The sequence below is a fragment of the Pyrus communis genome, chromosome 17 (assembly GCF_963583255.1).
Source record: "Pyrus communis chromosome 17, drPyrComm1.1, whole genome shotgun sequence".
Lineage (NCBI taxonomy): Eukaryota > Viridiplantae > Streptophyta > Magnoliopsida > Rosales > Rosaceae > Pyrus > Pyrus communis.
This window is the reverse complement of record NC_084819.1, coordinates 3,482,501-3,504,442: the sequence shown is the minus strand read 5'-3', so window position 1 is coordinate 3,504,442 and position 21,942 is coordinate 3,482,501. Positions and strand designations below refer to the sequence as shown.

The window sequence follows — 21,942 nt, the reverse complement described above, 5'->3', positions numbered from 1 at the left end:
TTTGACTTTCCATTTTTTTGATATAAATACTTAGAAAAGATCCATATACAAAGTATGGACGAAAGGGAAGAGAACGAGAAAATTTCTTATGTCACTATTACATATATATAGGGAAGCAAATATAGTAGCCGACGGATTTGCTATTCTTGGTCATTATTGTTCGGTTTTTTAGTTAAAATGGTTCTTAAGATTTGCATAATTCTTCACTTTTCATGAGATTTAAAATCGATAGAAGTGATCCTTGAATTTGTCCACCATCAAGCATTTTGATCATTCCATGAAAAATTTTCATTAAATAAAGATAAAATGACAAAAATACTCTAAATTTTTGTCAAATTATTTTGGCTCATTGTTTATTAAGTTGAAGACATTTTTGTCCTTTTGATCGTTGTTTAACAGAATTTTCACGGAATGAGCAAAATGATTGATAGTAGGCATACTCATGACTACTTTTATTGATTTCAAATGTTGGAGATCAAAGTGAGGAGTTATGTCAATCTCTGATACCATTTTGACTTTAAAAAAAATCTAATTATTCTTAATTTTGTATCCAGTTTAATAACTTTTCTAGTTTAGTTATTCATAGGTTAAATTTTGACATGTATGATTTTAAAATTTGACGAGCATCTTCGTTGTAATTTATTTATGTCGTTAAAAAAAAAAGTAAGAGAGAGAGAGAGAGAGGTCTCTGGTTTTGGTAACTTTAGGCTTGAAGCCACCTTTATTTTGCTTAAGGGGTTTTGTTTTTGAATACGTGAAGTTGCGTTCTAGAGCTTTGACCGTATTTAGATTTCCTTTCTACGCACCCACCTTACTAGAAAAAATAAAGGAAAATGAATCAAAGCATATGTGATGAACAGTTAGCTGACGTATTTGCCCTCGATGGATCGACTCCATTACCTGAAAGTCGTTTAACTTGACCAGACTAATATTTGTTGTTTTTTGACTCAAGGAGAGAGAGAGAGAAAGAGGTTCTGGTAGGGAAGCATAAGTATTTAATTTCCAACTCCATCAAATGTGGGAGATAGTGATACCTATCACACGTATATATATATATATATATATATATATATATATATATGTATGTATGTATGTACATACACTTTTATGTATGAACCTAGTTATGAAGTAGTTGAACGTCAGAAATGGGTTAAGCTGGAAAAACCAAACCAAATCTCTCTCTCTCTCTCTCTCTCTCTAGCAATATGATGACATCTGCAGACGAAACAAGTATATAGTGTTTGACACGGTTTCGTTAGCCTTCATGTATTCTCCATCTCTCTCTTATTTAATTACCAATTTAATCAGGAGGCTCTGGAGCAGCAGCCTTTTCTTCTGCGAGTTTGAAAATTAAGAAAAAGATTATTCAGTTGAGGGTCGTGACTTTGTTTTGTCCCTTAACACTCTGACGGAGAGAAGGACGCCAAGACATGCAAGCATTTGAAGAGTCTCAGTTTCTAGATAACTACACGTTCACAAATTCATCAAATAATATCTGATGTTTTTGAAAGAGACAGATGGCTGATCGATCACTTCGAAGAGAGAGAGAGAGAGATTTGAAGTTATTTAGTCATTTGGTTGAGTTATTTAAGGCAATTAGTGATCAATTTGCGAAGACGAAGCCTTTGCAAAGAAGAAGCCATTGAAGAAGAATTGGAAGCAACTGATCTGTATTCATTCAACGTTGAGAAACCTGCCATTTTTCATCTCTAAATTTCAGGTAACTTCGTGGAATTAAATTAAAACGAGTTTTCCTTTATTTCTACCGCACGTTAATGGTTTTGTTTTCGTAAATTAATCCACACCGACCTCTTTTCCGGGAAATATTGTTAACTTTTTTTTCTTCCCTAAATTTCCTGCCGTTCATTGAACTTCAACATATCTTTCGTTTTTTTACAAACAATTCATTGAACTTCATCGTTTTTTTTTTCTTTTTGTTTTCTTACTAACGATAGCATTAACGAGTTAAATAGTTAATTGTTAAAGGAGAGATATTGGTGGCAATTGAACCAGCACCAGAGTATATATATATATAGACAATATTGTTTTCTGCTTCTGCAGTAAAACACCATCTCTTTTCTTCGTTACAAAGTAATTTGTTAACTAATACGCACTTTACCTATTTCCTATATTCTTGATCAATTTTTTTTTTTGTTTGCTACCCATTCCTAGTGGGCCGTGCGCCCCTACGAGGCATTCTTGATCAAAATTTTGCTGCCTAAATTAATTAAGAGAAGTGTTATCGGTACTTTAAAAATTTTATTTTACACTCTCTACAAATGTTTTTTTTTTTTAAATATAGAAAATTTGGGGTGTAGAATGAGAAATTTAGAGTGCCAATAACAATTCCATTAATTAATATTGTTCTTTATTTTGTGAAGAAGAAATTGCATATACATTCTAAGTACGTAAACGTGTATATACATGCATCAGCATATTGTAGTGGTTAAACAAATCCAACACAAAATTAATAAAAAATCTGATAAAAACTAATTTGAATGGATACATTATTAGTCTATTTTGTAGAAGACGGAAATGTAATTAGTATTAAATTCATGCAAATCCCAAAATACATGCTTCTTTTGAGAATTTAGTTTCCTTTTGCAACTCTTTTGCTCAAATATAAAGTGTGATGCTATCCACGCACTCTCTTCTTTTCCTTTTTTTTTTTTTTTTTTAAAGGTAAAACGGATATGTGAATGACACCACCTAATATAAATTAACCACAACTAATCCAATACTAAAGCATGAAAATCATTCAAATTGTCATTCCTTTCTCTCTCCCTCTCCCTCTCTCTGCAAAAGAATTGTGATCATCTTGCTAATCAGAGCATCGATCTATTACTTACTTGGGCAGGTTAAGGTTACAGATGGCTTCCACATATAGCACATCGTTAGTTGTTTCCATGATGCTGATTTTATCCTTGAGGATGATCACAGAAATACAAGGACAGTCTACTGGGTCGACCAACTTTGCACCCCCACCACAAGTACCAGGTGAGTTGCATGGCATATACCCGTAGTGAACTTTCCTGCATCTTGGTGCTGTACAATTTATGCGTCATTATTTCTTCCCCATTTGTCACGTAAGATAAAAGCACTTAAGTGTTTGTATACACTGTTGCTGGTAACACGGCCTGCCATGGAAACACACGTCTTTTTTATTTATTTTTATCTTTTAGCTGGTTAATTAAGAGCTTTTGTCATTACACCCGAAATACTATGTTCGAAAAAAAAATTCCAAAAGGTATTCCTATTATGATTCCAATCTTGGAAACACTTCTAAATGCTCTCCAATTCAAAGTTTCAAAAAAATTTAAATAAAGAAAAAGCAAGTCAAACACAGTAAAAAATTTAAGTCATGAAAAAAAAAAACCATAGATTCTTTTTATTTTTCTAAAATAATTATGTTAGTGAGTTAAATTATTAATATTAAGAGAGAGGAAGACCGGTGTGGATCGAACCTACACTAGAGTATATAAGCATGATTACTTTCCACCACTGCAATATTGAGGATGAAAAATGTCGAGAAAATCACAGATTCTTAATATGGATAGAAGCATAGATAGATTAGTATTGCTTAAGTAGTGCATTAATTCCCAAACATGATTACTGAGGGAGTGGAATGGGATTCAATTCTAACTACCTAAATTCTCGTTTCCAGGGAGCAATTTGCTTCAGGCAAACAATGATTCAGAGCCCTTGACACAGTCAGATGATACTGTAAGGGTGGATCCTTTAGATGATTTGAAAAAATATAGAGGAGGATACAACATTACCAACAAGCACTACTGGAGTGTAAGCCCTTCCTCTTCCTCCCTCTCTCTCACTCTCTTCGCCTGCGCTCGCATACACATCCATTGCTTCGAATTCAAATTTGATCCAAAAGTAACTAACTTTGATGGTGTTTATGCAGTCAACGATATTTACTGGAATTCATGGATATGCACTTGGGATGCTGTGGCTTTTGTGTGGAATTTTATATGGATGCTTCCTATTAGCAACCAAACTTTGTTGTAAAAATAGGAAGAGTGGAAAGCTAAAGAAAAGATTACTTTGTCATAAGCAGTGTTACCTCTGGCAATGGCACATTTTCCTCGCCATATTCTTCACCATCTTTGCAATGTAAGTAGTCAGTCCAACTCTAGCACCGAATTTAAAACACGTAAATCTAATTTTGCACACAAATTCTGTATTTTTCTAAATGGAAACAAGTTTCTCCAATGACTTCCAAATATATAATTTCATGATACTAGTTCCTTTATCATCCATGCGTGCAGAGTTGCATTCGGATTAGTTTTAGGGGGCAACGCGAGATTTCATTCACAAGCAAAATCAGTGGTGGACATTATCATAACTACTGCAAATGAAGCATCAGGTACCGTGTACAACACAACAGGAGCCATGAAAGAAATGAGCAACAACTTTGATTCAACTGGAAACACTGAGGTTTCGAGCTTCCTCACCTCCACATCCCAAAAGCTTGATACTGCAGCTGCAGATATAGAAAGGCAGGCTAGGAAGAACCGGCGTTTGATTGACAAGGGTCTCAAGATAGTGTAAGTCTTTCTACTTTCAGTTCCCTCCCAAGTCTCAAGTAACAATTGACTCCCTTCATTGGATGTTAATAATAATGTGATATATTTGCGCCTGCAGGTATATTGTAACAACAGTGCCTATTTCCTTGGGCCTGGTTGCAGTGATTGCTCTGTCAGGTGGGTATTTGAGTTGTTTGCAAGATTCATTTTATCATCTGCTTTACTAGTTCTTCGTAAATTTTTTATTGTTAGACTGTGAATCAGGACCACACATTAGGTCGATTCCATGAAGACGATCAAGGCAATATAAGCCTTTTAAGAATCGGATATGTCCAGTAGTCGCTATTAAAACTGCCGGAATTCCTGTATATCATTTCAACTGTAATTATTGCTGAAGCTGTAATTCTCCCTGTTGCAGTGTCTGGAGTTTTGAAGTTACGACGGCTAGTTCAACTGTAAGTGTAAAAAATTTACTAAATTGATTTGTACAGGTACTAAATTAGTTATGAAACAATTTAGAACGATATAAATCCTAACACACTGTTTTTTCTCTGTCTACTGCAGGCTCATTATACTATGCTGGTTGTTAACTACTCTTTTCTGGGTATTTTTTGGGCTGTATTTCTTCTTGGCAGAGTATGTGTAGCTCTTTTCCTTTCCTTAAGTGTTCTATACATGTATATTCTTAAAGAACATTTGATAGGACTCCGTAAATGAAAACACAAGAAACAATATACAACAAAAGGTTTAGGAATGTTAATTGAAAACCGTTTGTTCGATTTCAGGTTCTCAAACGATACATGCACAGCTCTCGAAAGTTTCCAACAAAATCCGAACAACAACAGCTTGAGCTCAATCCTCCCCTGCGATGAATTGGTCTCAGCAAAATCGCTTCTAAATGATGTTGGTGCCGGGATCTATAGACTTGTTAATGAGGTAAGAGAGATTAATGTTTTTCGGTTTAGCAGAGTGATTAATGTCTTTTGGTTTAGCAATCTAAATTAATTTGTCGACTGCATTCAACATAAAAATGCTTGCAAATCTGAAATTTTATACCTTTGGTAAATCTCCAGGTAAATGCAAACATATCATCTCTACAGGAAACATCATCTCAGAATATAGAATATGTCTGCAATCCCTTCTCAGAACCACCAGAATACAAATACCAACCACAAAAATGTCCAAATAATTCCGTTCCAATAGGAGACATCCCAGAGGTATGCTCAATACAAGTTTTATGAATTTGACCAAGGCTCTTATGCTTTAACATGTTGGGTACTTATCACTGTCTAACCCTCGATCATCTGTATTTAATTTCCGAAGGTCTTGAGAGTAGCTACTTGTTCAGACGCCAACAGTGGAACCTGCGAGAATGGAACAGTTATATCGGACAGCGCTTACAAACTGGTGGAACTCTACACAAGTTCAATACAAGGTATACTAAATTCATACCCAGGAATGGAAAGCCTAGTAGAATGTCAGACAGTGAAGGATGCATTTTCTGAAATCCTTGTCAAACACTGCAAACCGTTGAAGCGATACGCTAAGATGGTTTGGGCAGCAATGGCCTTTCTTGCAACACTAATGGTGTTGTTGGTTCTGTTATGGATAATACAAGCCAATCATGAACGAAACCACCATTCTGCAGATGGTTCTGTGTCTGCAACAGAAAATGTGATGGAGTTGGGCGCCGCTACTGCCGTTAAGGACAACCCAAATCCTAGCTTAGCATAGAATATAGCAACCAATTCTCAGATATATGGAATGATAAGCGCAAGCGAGTTCCATCGGAGTTCTTATACATAGACTATAGAGATACAAAATTGTACATGTACATACGCTGATATAAATGGAAAAAAACAAGAGAGAATATTTGAATGAGGGAATACTGTTGAAAGTAAATCTTACATTGATGGGATGAGAGACTTGCATAGGCTTATAAGTAAGCTGGATTACTCTGCATATTGCCAATTGGTCGTATGGTGGAACCTCAACTTTTTTCATGGTATCAAAGCAGGTTGTCCCACATATGAAGTCCAACGACCACGTGCTTCATGTTAGCTTATAAGTAAATTGGGTAACTTTCTATGTTGTCATTGATTTTATAATGGAACCTTAAATTTATTCGAATGTAATTTGGTACACAAAACAGTGGTTCACAATTATTTCATTCATTAACCATCTAACACACATACGTTCAACAGCTATATGCATAAAACCACAGATGGACCCCAAAACTTGGAGTTGAGCTTGTAATCTACGGCTCTGGACTAGCGTGTAGTTGTTAACTTGCCTCCAAAGTATGGAAACTTGTAGTGCAAGAGATATTTACTTCATTCTAGTCAACTTTATACGTTATTATTTTCTTTGTGTGTGAAAGTATTGCTTGTGGGGACTTGAAGTTATACTAGTTGAGACTTGAGAGTGCACTTAAAAGCTAAATCGGATTTTTAGATCGAGGTTCAAAATCATAGACTACTTTTGAAGTGAGTCCAATCATGTTTGTGGTAAAAGATAGAAAATATTTGAATTTCTTGGAACATCTCCAATCATTAGGTTGAAACCTAAAATTTTTAGCTCAGAAAATTTAGATTTTGATACAAAAACAACTTTTTTGCTTCAACCTTTCTGACCTAAAATTTTAACCCCATATTATTAAAGAATGAATTTAAGCTATTTTTTTAATTAACTTAAAAAAAAATTATGTAGACTATCCTAAATTAATTTTATGAACATTTTAACCTAAAAATATTTAAATTCCGATAAATATTGAAAAATCACTAAATTGACACATAAAACACTATGGAAGAATATGAAACATAGGATAGAGATATATAGATTTTTGGGTGAATTTTGAGTTAAATAATTTTTTTAATTATTTTAGCCGTTGGATTTAAATTTGGACAGTTAGATTATTATTATTTTTTTTACAGTTAGATTTGATTATATTCGATCTTAGTCGTTAGATTCAATACATATATAAATATAAAACTAAAAAAAAAAAGTTTGAACGTGGACCGTTGGATCAACCAACGGCCCATTTAAAATTGACCGCCCAATCAGAAATAGAGCCGTTAGGCTCATTATTGCATGGGACTAGTGGGCGACAAGCCCACATGGGTGATGCCGGCAGACCTGCTGGGCTTGGCGCAGGCGCGTGTCCTTGCCTGGCATGGGTGTTTCAATTGTTATTTTTCACTTTCATATGTGGGCTCCATCACTGAGTTTGGCCTAAATTTTGGCCGGAATTTGGGTTTTTTTTTTCTTTTAGTTCCAACACTTAACCCCATTCTAGCACAAGCGTCGGGATGAAATGGGGGAATATAAGGGAAAATTTGAGACTTACTCCAAGAGTTGGAGTTGGTCTTATAACTAATGCATCAGTTACATAAATTTGAATTTCAAATATTTAAGGGTAAAATATATTTTCACCTTTAGGTTTGTGTTCAATTGCAACCTCATACAATATTTTAAAAACATTTCAATATTATATATTACTTATTCTTTTATTTCAATATCATACATCCGTTACAACGACTGCTTCTGTCGGTTAGAAAGACTTTGTTTAGTTTATTTATTCATTCACGTTGATGACCTAATTAATGTCAAATTTTTAAAATGCATGTTCAGATCAATTTAAAATCACTCTTAGAACTGAGGTAGTTTTCCTAATGAACTCATAAATAAAAGGAGATAATTTTTACACATATTTTAACTTCTCATACACATTATTATTATTATTTTTTGACCGTCGAATATAATAAATCAAACGAAAACACGTAACGATAATCAGAGTGTGCAAGAGGTTAAAACCAAAATAGTAGTTTGGCGCCAACCACGTGTCTTTGATTTATTTGGCTGGTAAAAGGGGGAAGAAAAGGCGCTAGGAAGAAAACTGGGAGAAGAATCCGAAAGCTGAGCAAGAAAATGGCAGAACGGGTAAACCTGGCAGACACTCTCGAAGAGCTCCTTAACTTCACTCTCCAATCTTTCGTAAATGGAACCCTAGAATTCGATCTAGGGTTGCCCAAGGACTTCTGCTCTCAACTACTCCAACCCGAACCCGAACCCGAACCAAACGACGACCTCTTCCCCCCTTCCCTCTCCGATACTACAGGTATATCAATTCATCCTTTTCTATTTTATTTTTGTTTCCGTTGCTTTCCAACAATTTCTAGCCAAAATTTTATGTGTTTATTTTCTCGAATTTTTGAATTTTCAAATTTTTTCCTATCTACCAAACAGAGAACTTGCCCAATGTGTGTGTATTCATGCATATGTATGTGTATGACTAACAACTGTGTGTATATATGTATACACACACACACATGTATGCTGATATCGAAGCCATGAAATCCGTCATAATCCTTAAAATTAGCTTTACTCACAGCAAGAATCGAAGAGAAGAAAATTCTAGGGTTTCTTAAGGAAGCATAACACAAAGAAGAAATGAAGAACTGATTTCATTCAATTGATCTGAACTAAATTACAACTACGATAAACTTCGGCTATTTATACATTGACGGATGACTAATCATATTTAAGTTTTAACTAACTAATCTTGACAGATATCCAAACTAATCAAAACTGTTGTAACTAGTCATAATGATGATTTGGCAACATGGTACTAGCAAATGTAAGCGGAGAACCATAAACGTATATTTGCAATGCATGATGTCTAGGTTGACTTTTGATCTGAATTATATTCATGGGTCTACTTGATTGTATTGTGTTCAAATATGGCAATTGTTTGCAGATTGTTTTCAAGGGATTCCACCGTATCCTTTATACAAGTGTCTGGCATTGGCTTTGCACGAATCCATAATTTCTGGCACCTTTCTTGGCACACGTCACAATGTGGCCTCGGATGTTCAGGAAAGTTCCTTGAAAGAAGAAGAAAATGGATGGCAGAAGCTGATATCAGAGAAGGGATCTGAATTATTTAATGTAGAGTACAATTGGCCTTTTCGGTTTTGCTTGTTTTTATTGATGTTTTCAGTTTTAAGAGCAGCTTGATTAATTAGTGAAGAAAAACTTGTTGCCTGTCACCAGATGTTAAAGGCTGTTGACTTTGAGCTTCATGTTCAGGAGCCTTTCTTTTCACAGCTTAAAGGTAGTTATTTCTATAAAATTCACTGTTTGCAGGCACATGACGAGATTTATAATTTTCATTTTAAATAGGATGATAAAACATCCTCTATGAATTGAAGCTTATTCTATCAACTTAATTGACGTTGCCTGTAGATGGCCTCAAAACAATTGAAGGAAGGTGTGCTATTGGTGACTACTGTAGGTATGACCATTCAAGTTTTATGCATATACCGGTTTCTGTGCAGGCTTATTGGTATATTTTTATCTGTATTTTCAGTTTAAAGTACCATACAATTTCTTGTTTCCAATTGAAGTTCATTCTCTAAACTCAATTGACTGGCATGGGTTTTGGTGTCTAATATGATAACCAAGAGTCTTATTTAATTAGTTACTTATACGCATTGCTATGTTCTTTTTCCATGAATTTTGTACACACATTTCACATTATCTGTTAATGGTGTGTGTAATTTGCATTAAGTAAAAGTGATGAAGAGTCTTTAACTGGAGGTTCAATCTAAAATGAACTTTCACACCCATCAACTTATTCGATGAAAGCCCTAAGACAAGATTTTGAATTGTGTAAAAACCATGTAACACCACAAAGACAATGCATATACAAGATAAACATAGGTATAAATTCGGGTCCTCCATCTCTTGCAGGGATGTGTTTCAAATCAGACCCCAGTGATGTGTTTCAAAGCAGCTCTTGCCACTGTTTTGCTCCAGGAACTGAAAAAAAGAAAACATAGACAGGAGAATAATTGGTAGAGTGAAAGGTTCAAGATTTCAAGGATTGGGTGTTCCTTCCCTCTTAAGGTAGGTCTGGAGTGACAACAGTAGCTTGGGATACAAGAGTTGTCTCAGTTTCACGATTAGCAAACAGGGAATTTTCATTAGATTTGGTTCACGTGGGTACGGTGGTGTCATAGCGGTTTCATCTTTGGGATTGCAAATGCAACAGTCATGTATAGAAACAGAAAACTTCCTCTGTAAGTTTTCTGATTGTATTGAATAGAATAATCAGTTACACAGATGTGAATATATATAGCCTTAGCTGCCTTAGTCTAATTACAAGAATACCCTCAACTATCTTAACTAATTACAGTAACTAACATAACTGATTACATTTAGCTTTATCATACTACTTAACAGTAACTACATTGGATGACTTGTCATTTGCCCTATTACACCCCCTCAAGCTAAAGGAGGAATCAGTGAGGATTCCAATTGGAAGCTTGGAACAGAGAAAAGAGAACCTGTTCTTGGACAAAGATTTGGTGTGAAGATCAGCCAATTGGTCTTCACTACAAACATATTGAACTTTGATGAGATTTGCAAGAACCAACTCCCGGATATAGTGATAGTCAATCTCAACATGCTTGGTTCGAGCATGAAAAATAGGATTAGAGGCTAAAGAGATTGCAGAAATATTATCACACCATAGGGTAGGTAGAGTAGGAAGAGGGAAATGAAGATCTTTGAGAATTTTGCAAACCCAAGTGAGTTCTGTTGCAGTATGAGCTAAAGAACGATATTCAGCTTCTGTAGAGGAACGAGCAACAGTGCTTTGTTTCTTTGCACTCCAGCTGATGAGATTAAAGCCAAGAAAAACACAATATCCACTAGTAGACCGCCTGTCAAAAGTGCAGCCAGCCCAATCAACATCAGAGTAAGCTGAAAGGGAGAGGGTACCTTTAGTAAACCATAACCCATGAGACAGAGAACCTTTAAGAAATCTGAGAACCCTTTTTGCTGCTTGAAGGTGTTGTTCTCTTGGAGCATGCATAAACTGACATATCTGATTAACAGCAAATGCAAGATCCGGTCGAGTCCAAGTGAGATATTGTAGTCCACCAACTATGAAACGATATTCAGTGGGATTGGATAAGAGAGGCCCACTGTGGTCCAGCTTCTGAGACCCGAGAGGAGTGCAACAAGGTTTGGCACCTTCCATATTTGTTTTCTTGAGGAGATCAAGTAAGTACTTAGTCTGATGAAGAAAGAGGCCATTGGAAGACCTGTGAACTTCCAATCCCAAGAAATAGTGTAAAGGACCAAGATCTTTCACTGGAAACAGATTACTAAGTTGCTGGATAAAATGTTGACAGAGTTGAGAATGGGGGCCAGTGACTAGGATATCATCCACATAAACAAGAACAATGACTAACTGAGGACCATGAAGGACAAACAAAGAAGCATCAGATTGGGATTGGTGAAACCCAAGGGTATGAAGGGCGTGAAACAACTTATCAAACCAAGCTCGAGGAGCTTGTTTAAGACCATATAAGGATTTCTTCAGCTTGCAAACAAAATGGGAAGAATTGGAATCAATAAAACCTGGGGGTTGTTGCATGTAAACACCTCCTTTAAGTCACCATGAAGAAAGGCATTGCTAATGTCTAACTGATTCAAGAACCAATTATATTGGACAGCAAGTGCAAAAAGAATTCGAATGGTAACTGGTTTAGCAACAGGACTGAAGGTTTCTTGAAAATCAACCCCTTCTTGCTGATGAAATCCATTTGCCACCAAGCGGGCTTTGTGTTTGTCAAGAGTGCCATTAGGATGTTTCTTAACCCGGAAAACCCATTTACAACCAACTACATTTTGAGAAGGATGAGGAGGAACAAGAGACCAGGTTCCTGTGGAGATTAAAGCATTATATTCAGCTTGCATGACAGCTCTCCAGTGAGCATGCTTTGATGCTTGCAGATAAGTATTAGGGACAAGGTCAAGATCAACAGGAAGTGGATGTTTGGTTGCTGAATAAGCTCGAGACTTGTATATTCCAGCCTTAGATCTTGTAATCATAGGATGTGTATTCCCAGAAAATGGTGGATGACTTGGCTGAAGAGGCAAAAGAGAGGAATTACTGAGAGAGACAGAACTGGAAGAACTGGGAGAACTAGAAGAATGATCCACTGACCGAGTGCATGAAGGAACTTCAGGTGGAGGTGAGAGCTGAGGTGGAGGTGGAGGTGGAGGTGGAGGTGGAGGTGGAGGTGGAGGGGCAGAACTAGAAGGACATGATGATTCTGAAGAGGTACTAGGTGTAGGAGAACTTGAGACATAGTGGCGGAAGTGAAGATCCAAGGATGGAGAATAGGCTGAAGAGGAAGTCTCTGAAGTTGAACTGTGACTCAGCAGGGACTTGAATGGATAAGAATGTTCATCAAACACAACATGTCGAGATATGTAGATCCTGTTGGTCACGGGATCAAGACACCTATAGCCTTTATGTTGTAGACTATACCCCAAAAACACACAACTTTTGCTTTTAGCATCCAGTTTGCTAGGAATGTAAGGCTTAAGCCAGGGATAACATTGACAGCCAAAAACTTTCAGTTTAGAGTAATCTGGATGTTGCTTGAAGAGAAGTTCCCAAGGAGACTGTGTAAGACCAGAAATAGGAAGCCTATTAATAAGATATATGGCGGTGGAGAAGGCTTTAACCCAAAAAACTTGAGGAACATGAGAGGCAACAAGTAATGTTCGAGCTGTCTCAACAAGATGGCGATGCTTCCTCTCTGCACAACCATTTTGTTCAGGAGTATGTGGACAACTAAATTGATGTAATATGCCATGTGTTCGAAGAAAAGAAGCAAGGGAGTGACTGGTGAATTCACCCCCTGAATCTGAGCGCAGAATCTTGATTTTATTGCCACTAAAGTTTTCTACATAGCTTTTGAAAGTAACAAATGTAGAAAATACATCAGATTTGGACTTCAATGGAAAAAACCAACTATATTTGCTAAAGTCATCAACAAGAAGTAGGTAATACTTGAAACCACTATTAGATGTAACAGAGGCAGGGCCCCATAGATCACAATGCAGAAGTTGGAGACTTTGAGTTGTTGATGAAGAAGCCACTCCAAAAGGAAGCTTGTGGTTCTTGGCAAGTGCACAGTCTGAGCAGAAAAAATCAACACTCTTCTTGCCTTGTAGTGCAAGATTATTAGTAGATATAACCCTTCGGAAAATGGAGGAGGAAGGATGGCCAAGGTGCTTGTGCCATAGTGTGACAGGTGCTTTGATGCTGAGAAGAGCTGAGGGAGATGGATGGAGACTGGTGGAACCTTGGAGAGGATAGAAACCATCCCTAACAGGGCCGTGCAAAAGCATCTTCCCCGAAATGCGATCCTTGACAATGGATCCATAAGGGTCAAGAGTCAATGAACAGTTATTATCCTTAAGAAACTGATAAGCAGATAGGAGATTGTGTTTCATAAAAGGAACATGTAAAACATTGCTCAGTTTAAAGGAATTATGGGGAGTGTGCAGAGATGATGAACCAATATGATGAATAGACAATCCTTTACCATCGCCAATGTAGACTTTGTCCTCTCCAGTGTAGGGAGTAGGAGAAGAAATATTGGCTACATCATTGGTGATGTGGGAAGTGGCACCAGAGTCAATTAACCAAGGCTGAGATGGTTTGACTGAATTATGCGCACACATAGCAGCAAGTTTGGCTGGAGGGATTCGACCACAGATGTCCGGATTCATACGATCAAAGCAGTCAAGTGCCTCATGACTTGTAGAACCACAGATCTGACACGGAACTTTGAAGGTGGAAGAACCTTGAAAGTGGCGAGATCCTTGATAATTGCGATTGCCACGATTTGTAGAAAAAGTACCACGAGAATTGTGAAAATTGCGACTGTTGCGATTAGAAGAGAAGTTACCTCGAGATGGCTTACCACGGTTGGAGTTAAACCGAGAAGCAGAGTGAAGAGGTTGATGTTGAGCAGCAAAAGCATATGGAGTAGGAAGCAGGGGAGGTTGAGAGTGGACAGAAAAAGCTTGAAAAGGCTCAGTAGTAGAAGAAGGAATAATAGGCCGGCGGCGAGCCATAGATAACTCTTTGGTGAGTAAGAGACCATGGAGCTCATCAAGGGAGGTAGAAGATAACCGCAACATAATTGAATCAATAAAGGATTCGAAGTCATTAGGCAATCCATGAAGTGTAAACAGCAATTAGGTCACGATCGGACACTGAGGCACCAGCAGCTTGCAAGGAATCAGCAATTTCCTTGATTTGTTGCAGATAATCAGAGATGGATTAAGAGCCTTTCTGAATTGATTGGAGCCGCGATCGCAATTGGTGAATATGAGCCTCCGAAACACCACCAAAGCGCTGTTCAAGCTTTACCCAGAGCTCGCGAGAAGAAGAAACACCAACTGTGAACAGAATGATTTCTTCGGAGAGGGTAGAATTAAGCCAAATCAAAAGATTTTGATCCTTTTCATACCAATCCTCAAAGGCAGGGTTCATCGAGCGATCAGGCAAGAAGGGCAAAGGACAGATCTCAGTGCCATCAATGATACCAAGAAGTTTGTAGCGGCGGAAAATGGGAGCAAACAGTGCTCGCCATGGCAGATAGTTGGATCGTTTCAGCTTGATCGGCACCATACTGCCAATGTTGTGAATCGTAAGAGAGGTATACGAGTTCAAAGGACTGGGATTAGAGGAAGAATTAGGGTTTTGGATCGAAGGAGAGATGATCGGAGAAGACGATCCAGTGGGTGGTGAGTCAAATTGAGCAGCCATATCTTGAAGAGATCAAGATTCAAGAGAGATCAAAGACAAAAAAGCAAAGAATCAGAGAGAAACGATCAAGAAACGATCGATTTGTCGAGCGGAAGAGAAGATCAGTGCTGGGAAGCAGAATGGCGTGATACCATATAGAAACAGAAAACTTCCTCTGTAAGTTTTCTGATTGTATTGAATAGAATAATCAGTTACACAGATGTGAATATATATAGCCTTAGCTGCCTTAGTCTAATTACAAGAATACCCTCAACTATCTTAACTAATTACAGTAACTAACATAACTGATTACATTTAGCTTTATCATACTACTTAACAGTAACTACATTGGATGACTTGTCATTTGCCCTATTATCATGCACTCAATAACCAAAAATTGGACTCCTTGAAGATTCATGCTTACTGACCTATTAGCCTTGTTTCTAGTTTATAAAAAGTTCTAGCCAAAGTACTGCCATTCAGATTTAGGGAGGTTCTTGACAACTCAATCTTGCCTTCCTAAAGTGCCTTTGGTGAGAGCTAGCCAAATTATACACAGAGTGGTGGTAGCATATGAGATGGCAGAAGAGTATATCACTGAGAAAAGGGCTTTTAGAAGGCATATCATTATGTAGACTGGTTTTCTCAGATCTAGTTTTGGAAGCCAAAGGATTTGGCCCTTGAACATTTACAGAAATTTGAGTGAGCTCAAGACACCTTTTAGAATTTATGGAACATCTTGAGTCTTCAAGCCTTAGGTTTTAACTTTTGCCGCTCCTTATTTGAGGATTACAATTTCCCACTTTCAGTCCATCCCTTGTAGATTTGGAAGGCTAAGGTTCAGTTTTTGCTTCAATTGTTACTCGTGGAAGGGTGAATACTTAGTGAGGTTCATCAACTGAAGAGGCCACATCTCACTGTATGGGGATGCTGGGAGCATTGACCATCTCTTTGTTCATTGTTCAGTGACCTTTTGATTGCGTTATAATTGTTTTCAGGTTTCTAGGTGACACTCAATCGTTGAGTAGGGTGCGGCCTTTTCATGTAGATACTTGTTTCTACAATTTTGTGCTTTTGAATGTGGATAATGTGCTAGCTATTTTCTGGGTAAGATGGAGGAAAGGAAAAGTTAGTTTTTGAGAGAAAAGTTGGGTCTCTGTAGGCTTTGGCCTCTTTGTCTTTTATGATTGTCTACTCTCTGTCTAGCTGTCCTGGCTGTTGTTTGGGTGTCTTCTGTTTCTATTTTAGGCATGGGTGGATGCTGTAGCGTCATATTCTTTGTTTTGGCTCTCTTGTTTATTCTATGATGAGGGTTGTGGATCTCGCACTGCTGTTCCATCTGCATTGTACTTCACATTCTTAATACCATAATCATGTTTCCTCCCGAACGAAAAAGTTTCATGGGGGGTGTAATGGAGTGGTGCTCTGATTATTGTTGGTGACTGATTTTGTTTTGGGGATTGTATATTTTATTTAATTTCTTGTCCACTATAAGCTTTATGTTTTTTCTATTCACTAGATGCATTTTTTTTATATTAATTTGGTGTAGAAAATATCTCATTCTTGCAGCATATTGTGCTTTCATAGCTACTTGTGAACTGGCTTTGACGTTGCACGAGCTTATGTATTTTATGGACCATGCTTTTGTTGCTTTGTGTGATTAAGTGAAAAGAATTTATCTAGATTTCTCTTCATTTTGGGTTTTACTTCCATCTCATCAATGTTACAATGTGTATAGTTGTTATTCATCCACTAGGGTTTTGTATATCGAATGAATTTATCTTTCATGTTTTTAATTTTTATTTTCTATGGATGCAGAATTGTCTCAGGATCTTCGATTCTCTTCAATAAATGTCTACTAATTGAAGTTCAGGTGCCTGTGCTTTTTGTTATTAGTTTCTTGTTTCATATATTCACCTTGGCTCTGCTATGAGTTAATGGATTTGCAGGATGTTCACAGTTATTCTTTGTTCTCTGATATGATGGAGGCTGAGGGTCTATCTAAAGTCCTTCCTGGAGTTGAAACCATTGAACAAGGTAGCTGCTTATATTTTATTTCCTACTGTGCCAGTTTGTAGTTATTATTTATTAGCTTAGAATCTTAGATGCTACCATGATAAAAAGGTTCAATGTACAGCAAAAAAAGATAGCGCTTGTTGTGAGAGTATCTCAATTCTTGGTATTCACAAGAATTGGAACTTATTCAGAAAGCTATTTATAAAATACCATGAAACTATAATCTTTTGAATGTAAAAGGGAGATTCTGTGCAAAATTTTTTGTCCGTCCTTGATTATGAGAAAACTGTCTAAACAATCTGCCTCACATGCTGTAATGATTTATCATGTACTAGTAAGTTATTAACCGTCAAATGACCATGTTAAAAGTGGAGCTAGTTCGTGTGTTCTGTGTTCTAATGTTGCATAAGAACCAAATTTTTTGAGCAGAAGATGGGGGAAGAAAAGGCAGCGATACTGGTTTGGTGCAAAGTTTAGCATATCCCTTGCACTTGCATTTACAATATGAGTTGCGAAACTAATTCATGTGTTGGAAGAAGAGTCAGAAGTTTATTGTTTCTGGATTTTGCTAACTGATACATAATATCATAGAGACACTGATCAAAGGAAGGAGGGAGGGCTTACTGTGGATTTCGCAATAATTTGAAATCCTAGATTTAGCTGTTCGAATTCTGGAAGCCTTTGGGGAAAATCCAAATTCAATTACTAAAACCAGCCCCAAGCAACAGGTTTTGGATTTGGACCTCCGAATCCAAATCCATTACCAGAACTCATTCAATACAAATAGGCCCTAAATGTCTTAATAATTTTTTTTTTTTTTTAATCATCAACAAGTGATTTATGGCCTTGATTACAATTGTTCAAGACTAAAGGGCATGCTACTTACAGGTGTGCAAGTTTACAGAAAGTTTTACACCAAGGAGAAGGAAATGTCAAATGGTGTCCTAGCGATTAGTGTTTCAAAATTGCCTCTCCAGCCTTACAATTTATTAGCTGGCATGCTCTTTGTAAGTGTATTTCTTTCTGCATTCTTAGACATTCACCTCATCGTGTGGATAGGGTAAATTAGTTTAGTCTGATCACTTGTAAACCTTGTGCTCGATACCATCATATTGAGGAATTCTGTAATCAAGCTGCCTTGAGTTGATAAAAGTTCACTACGTCTTATGAAAGTTTTGATAGGTATATTGTTCTATTCAGGGATTGAATAAGGGAGGTCTTCAAGGCCTTCTTGGTCTGGCACATACCACAGGGACTATTCCAGAGGCTCTTCCCCCTCCAAGGTCTACTCTTCTGTCATCGTTTATGCTGCCATATAAATTGAATGTAAGACACTGATAATCCTTTCTTGGAAAAATGTGTTGTGCATTCCCTTTAACTTTGCATGGTAGGCATTTCAGAACCACTTATGTAAACTTTTTTAACATCTAAAATGATCAAATCAGAAAAAGGAAAGCTTGACTGTTGATTTTCATGTAGGCATATGTATTTGCATCAATCTTCTGGTGTTTTCTGTTACATATATTTCAACAGACATTGGACCCTGTCAATTAAACGTAGATCAGGTTGTCATAACAAAGTCTGATTATATATTGATAAAGGAATAAAATATACTAAAAATTTGAGGTTCTCTTTTCGGCATGTCTTTTATTCCTAGAGGCTTTGGAGATTGATTTTATGTATCTTTGTATGCTTAATGAACTTTGTTCTTTCTGGCTAAAGGTTGAACATAGCACATTGACTCATGGAGCTAGGGCCCTGGCAAAACACGCAGAGCGGAGTATCAGTAAATATTGGGGTACTATAGATGGAAACGGTGAGCAACTTTTAGTGCCCTGATTTAAATCTAGACTCTGGAGATGTCATTACCATCTTGTTTTTTATGGGTTGAGTTACACATATAATTATGATATTTACTTCTGAGTCTGAATGTTTATACATCTTTTAAGTATCAGAACCAGAGGGTGCAATATAATAAGTACTACATTTTACAAAATTCAAATCTCCAACTTTTCTTGCATATGTCCTTTTTTTCTAAATTTGTATCTCGTGTAAACCTCATCAATATTTATCAAACAAGACCCACAATGAATATAATTATGGAGAAAAAAATTGAACTAATTTATTTGTGGGCAGGCCTTGGGCTGCAGCCTAAGTGAGAATATTAGAAGGGAAAAAAATTAGTAGTAGTTGTAATGATTTAGTCAAACTCAGCCTTCCTGAGTAAGTGTTGAGAAGCTTTAATACTTCACGCGTTTCACTTAATTTAGGTTATGTGATTGAGGATTGTACTCGGTTGTTTTTGTTTGTCGAGCTTGTTTTGTGCAATTGTTTGAGTCTTCGAAGTATTCTCATTATATTGATTTTATAAGTAGTTTATGTTGTACATATTTGCATTGCATGTTTGTTTCTTGCTTTTGTTGTATGTTTGAGTCTTTGAGGTTTTCTCATTATATTAAGATTTTAACAGGTTATGTAACCTAGAGTTACAGCCCACCCGAGAAAAAAATCCTAGCTCTGTCCCTGCTCATGGGACAGATAAATTATCCTAATGCAATACAAGTCACTCTTTCACATGAAGATAGTGTTATTTGTTTCACGGGTAGAGTACTCTTATGCAATATGATTCTTTTTGATATTGTGTCAGCCTTACAAGTGTATTATTTCCATTCGTTTATATTTATCATAGATTGTGTTTGGTAGATAGTAGTCAACACATCTGTTATTATCTGTGTAATAGATAGTAGTAAATATAACGGCTAATACATCTGTTACGAACACTTTAAAAGTTGTAAGTAGTGATACGGCTCTGTGGATTAGTACAGAAGAATCATTCATATTTCTTAGATATTTACATAAAATTGTAGGCCTGAGGATAAGGGCAATATTGAATAACGCTATCATCTGTCATACCAGATCTGATGTCGACCTCCTTAAAAGCATTGAATGATCCGATAAGCTCCTAATATTTTGTCATGTTTTTGGGTTGTGGTAATAAATTGCAAATGTTAATTCCACGGTTGAATATGACAAGCTTTGTGCCCCACTTGTCTTTTTTTCGTTTTCGTTGTGTCTGAAACCAAGTTTTATTCATACATGTAAACTTTTGTATTTTTTGTATTAAGATCAGGCTTTGTTACCTTTCTTTCTCCTTTTAGATTCCAATAAAAACAGGCTTGCATTGGATGTGATCAGTCGTTTAATGACACATTGTTGCTGGTTAAATGTGCATATTGTTCAACCACATGCCGCCGTCTTTGAAATCAGGGTTGCTGAAGGATATGGTGCACGGTGGTCGAGTGATGGTAGTAAGGTATCTGCATCCATTTCTAACTGTGTTTTTATCTGTACTCTCAATCTAAGGTTTCACCATGGCCCTAGATTGTGTCTAATTAATACAGTTGGATTTTTTTTTTTTATGAGCTTAACAACAGTTGTATCGTTTACTTAAAACGCATTACATTAGCTTAAGCTTCTAGTTTTGAATTTTCGAGAAGCAACAAAATGATTGTGTTCCTCGTGGCATTTCAGTTTATTGGATTTCTAGAGCCATACATGGAGCACTCAAAGAGATGGATGCACTAAATAGGTTCCTAAGATGTTGCCTTTAGCATCCTTGATTCAGACAAGGCTTCGCGTTCTCAAGTACTATTCTCCGATCCCTGTCTTGATGAATGTTTGAAACTTGTTCCTCTTTCTTTTCCACACTAAATTCGCAATGCACTTGGAAGTACATTCTAGCAATTGTTCATATGGATAGGCTATCGAGATCTCTCCAGTAACTGCGCCAGCCATAGGAATCATCCACATAATATCTCAGAATCACCATCACCTTTTCCGATTTCTTGCAACGATCAGATGATGTTGTCGTCTTACAACTCGTTTGGATGTGCTTTTAAAATGATTGAAAGCGTTTTTTTATAAAAATGTTTTTGGAACCAATCCTTAGTAAGGAAAATCACATAAAGTGTTTCCTGAAAGAAGCAAATAACTGATGCTTCTTGCAGAAAGAACTTTAAGTGCTTTTGGAACCAAAAAACATTTTCTCTAAAAACGCTTTCAGTTATTTTAAAAGCACATCCAAACAAGTTCTTATTTTCCATGTATTTTTCTCTGGTGAATCCACTTTTATTACTTGCCTAGTTACCCTCTTCACTTGTTTCTGTAGTTTTCTACTTAAGCATGCTTCGACATTTTCATAGAATTATTAATTCGTCTATACTATGCAACGCCGAAAAGAATGTTACGTGTGAAGAATATTTGTAATATTTTTTTTTTTTTTTTTTTGAGCAATCAATGAATCCTTTTGGCTAATACAATAATTTTGTACCTAACTAAGATTCATGTTCAAAATCCCTCCAACACTTGCAGTGAGACGCATACAAAAAATGTGCCTATGACTTGTGAGGTGGTGTTGGATAAAGAGAGACATCAAGCTTTTGTTCACTACTTCTCGTGAACTTCCTTTTTCAAGTTCTCATCGTTATCGTTTTCCGTGTAGCCATCCCATAGGTATAGGGATATCCCTTCAGATGTTGATAAGACTTAACTAACACAGGGAAAGTGGAACCAATTAGTAACGTGGTATGAGTGATATTTTTCTTTATTTGTGAGTGAGTGATTTCAAGTTTGACTCATGTGGATGGCTAGAACGTTAGTGTTGGACTTGATTCAATTAACCTTCCCTTAGAGTAGGTTATCCTCCTCACTTAAGACCATCTCCAATGGTGACCTAAAACCTAAAAATATTTAGCCCAGAAAATTTAG

The 21,942-nt window shown here is 36.7% G+C and overlaps 2 protein-coding genes across 3 annotated transcripts; both read left to right on the top strand.

Moving 5' to 3' along the window:
- The first annotated feature begins 1,240 nt into the window (after nucleotides 1-1,240).
- On the top strand, nucleotides 1,241-6,590 carry LOC137723685 (uncharacterized). The gene is made up of 11 exons (XM_068462880.1): nucleotides 1,241-1,720; nucleotides 2,858-2,997; nucleotides 3,665-3,798; nucleotides 3,917-4,125; nucleotides 4,281-4,559; nucleotides 4,657-4,715; nucleotides 4,957-4,993; nucleotides 5,103-5,174; nucleotides 5,324-5,474; nucleotides 5,612-5,755; nucleotides 5,862-6,590. The coding sequence occupies exons 2-11, from the start codon at nucleotides 2,871-2,873 to the stop codon at nucleotides 6,270-6,272; spliced, it is 1,623 nt and encodes a 540-aa protein (XP_068318981.1). The 5' UTR covers nucleotides 1,241-1,720; nucleotides 2,858-2,870; the 3' UTR covers nucleotides 6,273-6,590.
- A 1,803-nt stretch (nucleotides 6,591-8,393) lies between these two features.
- On the top strand, nucleotides 8,394-21,464 carry LOC137721726 (uncharacterized). 2 transcript variants are annotated; one of them, XM_068460748.1, is made up of 11 exons: nucleotides 8,394-8,655; nucleotides 9,295-9,485; nucleotides 9,591-9,651; nucleotides 9,783-9,831; nucleotides 16,978-17,032; nucleotides 17,109-17,196; nucleotides 18,064-18,182; nucleotides 18,376-18,501; nucleotides 18,898-18,991; nucleotides 20,334-20,488; nucleotides 20,707-21,464. In XM_068460748.1, the coding sequence occupies exons 1-11, from the start codon at nucleotides 8,466-8,468 to the stop codon at nucleotides 20,758-20,760; spliced, it is 1,182 nt and encodes a 393-aa protein (XP_068316849.1). In that variant the 5' UTR covers nucleotides 8,394-8,465; the 3' UTR covers nucleotides 20,761-21,464. The 2 variants fall into 2 exon arrangements, 1 of the variants encoding a protein (XP_068316849.1); XR_011066708.1 differs by lacking the exon at nucleotides 20,707-21,464 and having other exon boundaries at nucleotides 18,376-18,458; nucleotides 20,334-20,473.
- Nucleotides 21,465-21,942: the final 478 nt, after the last annotated feature.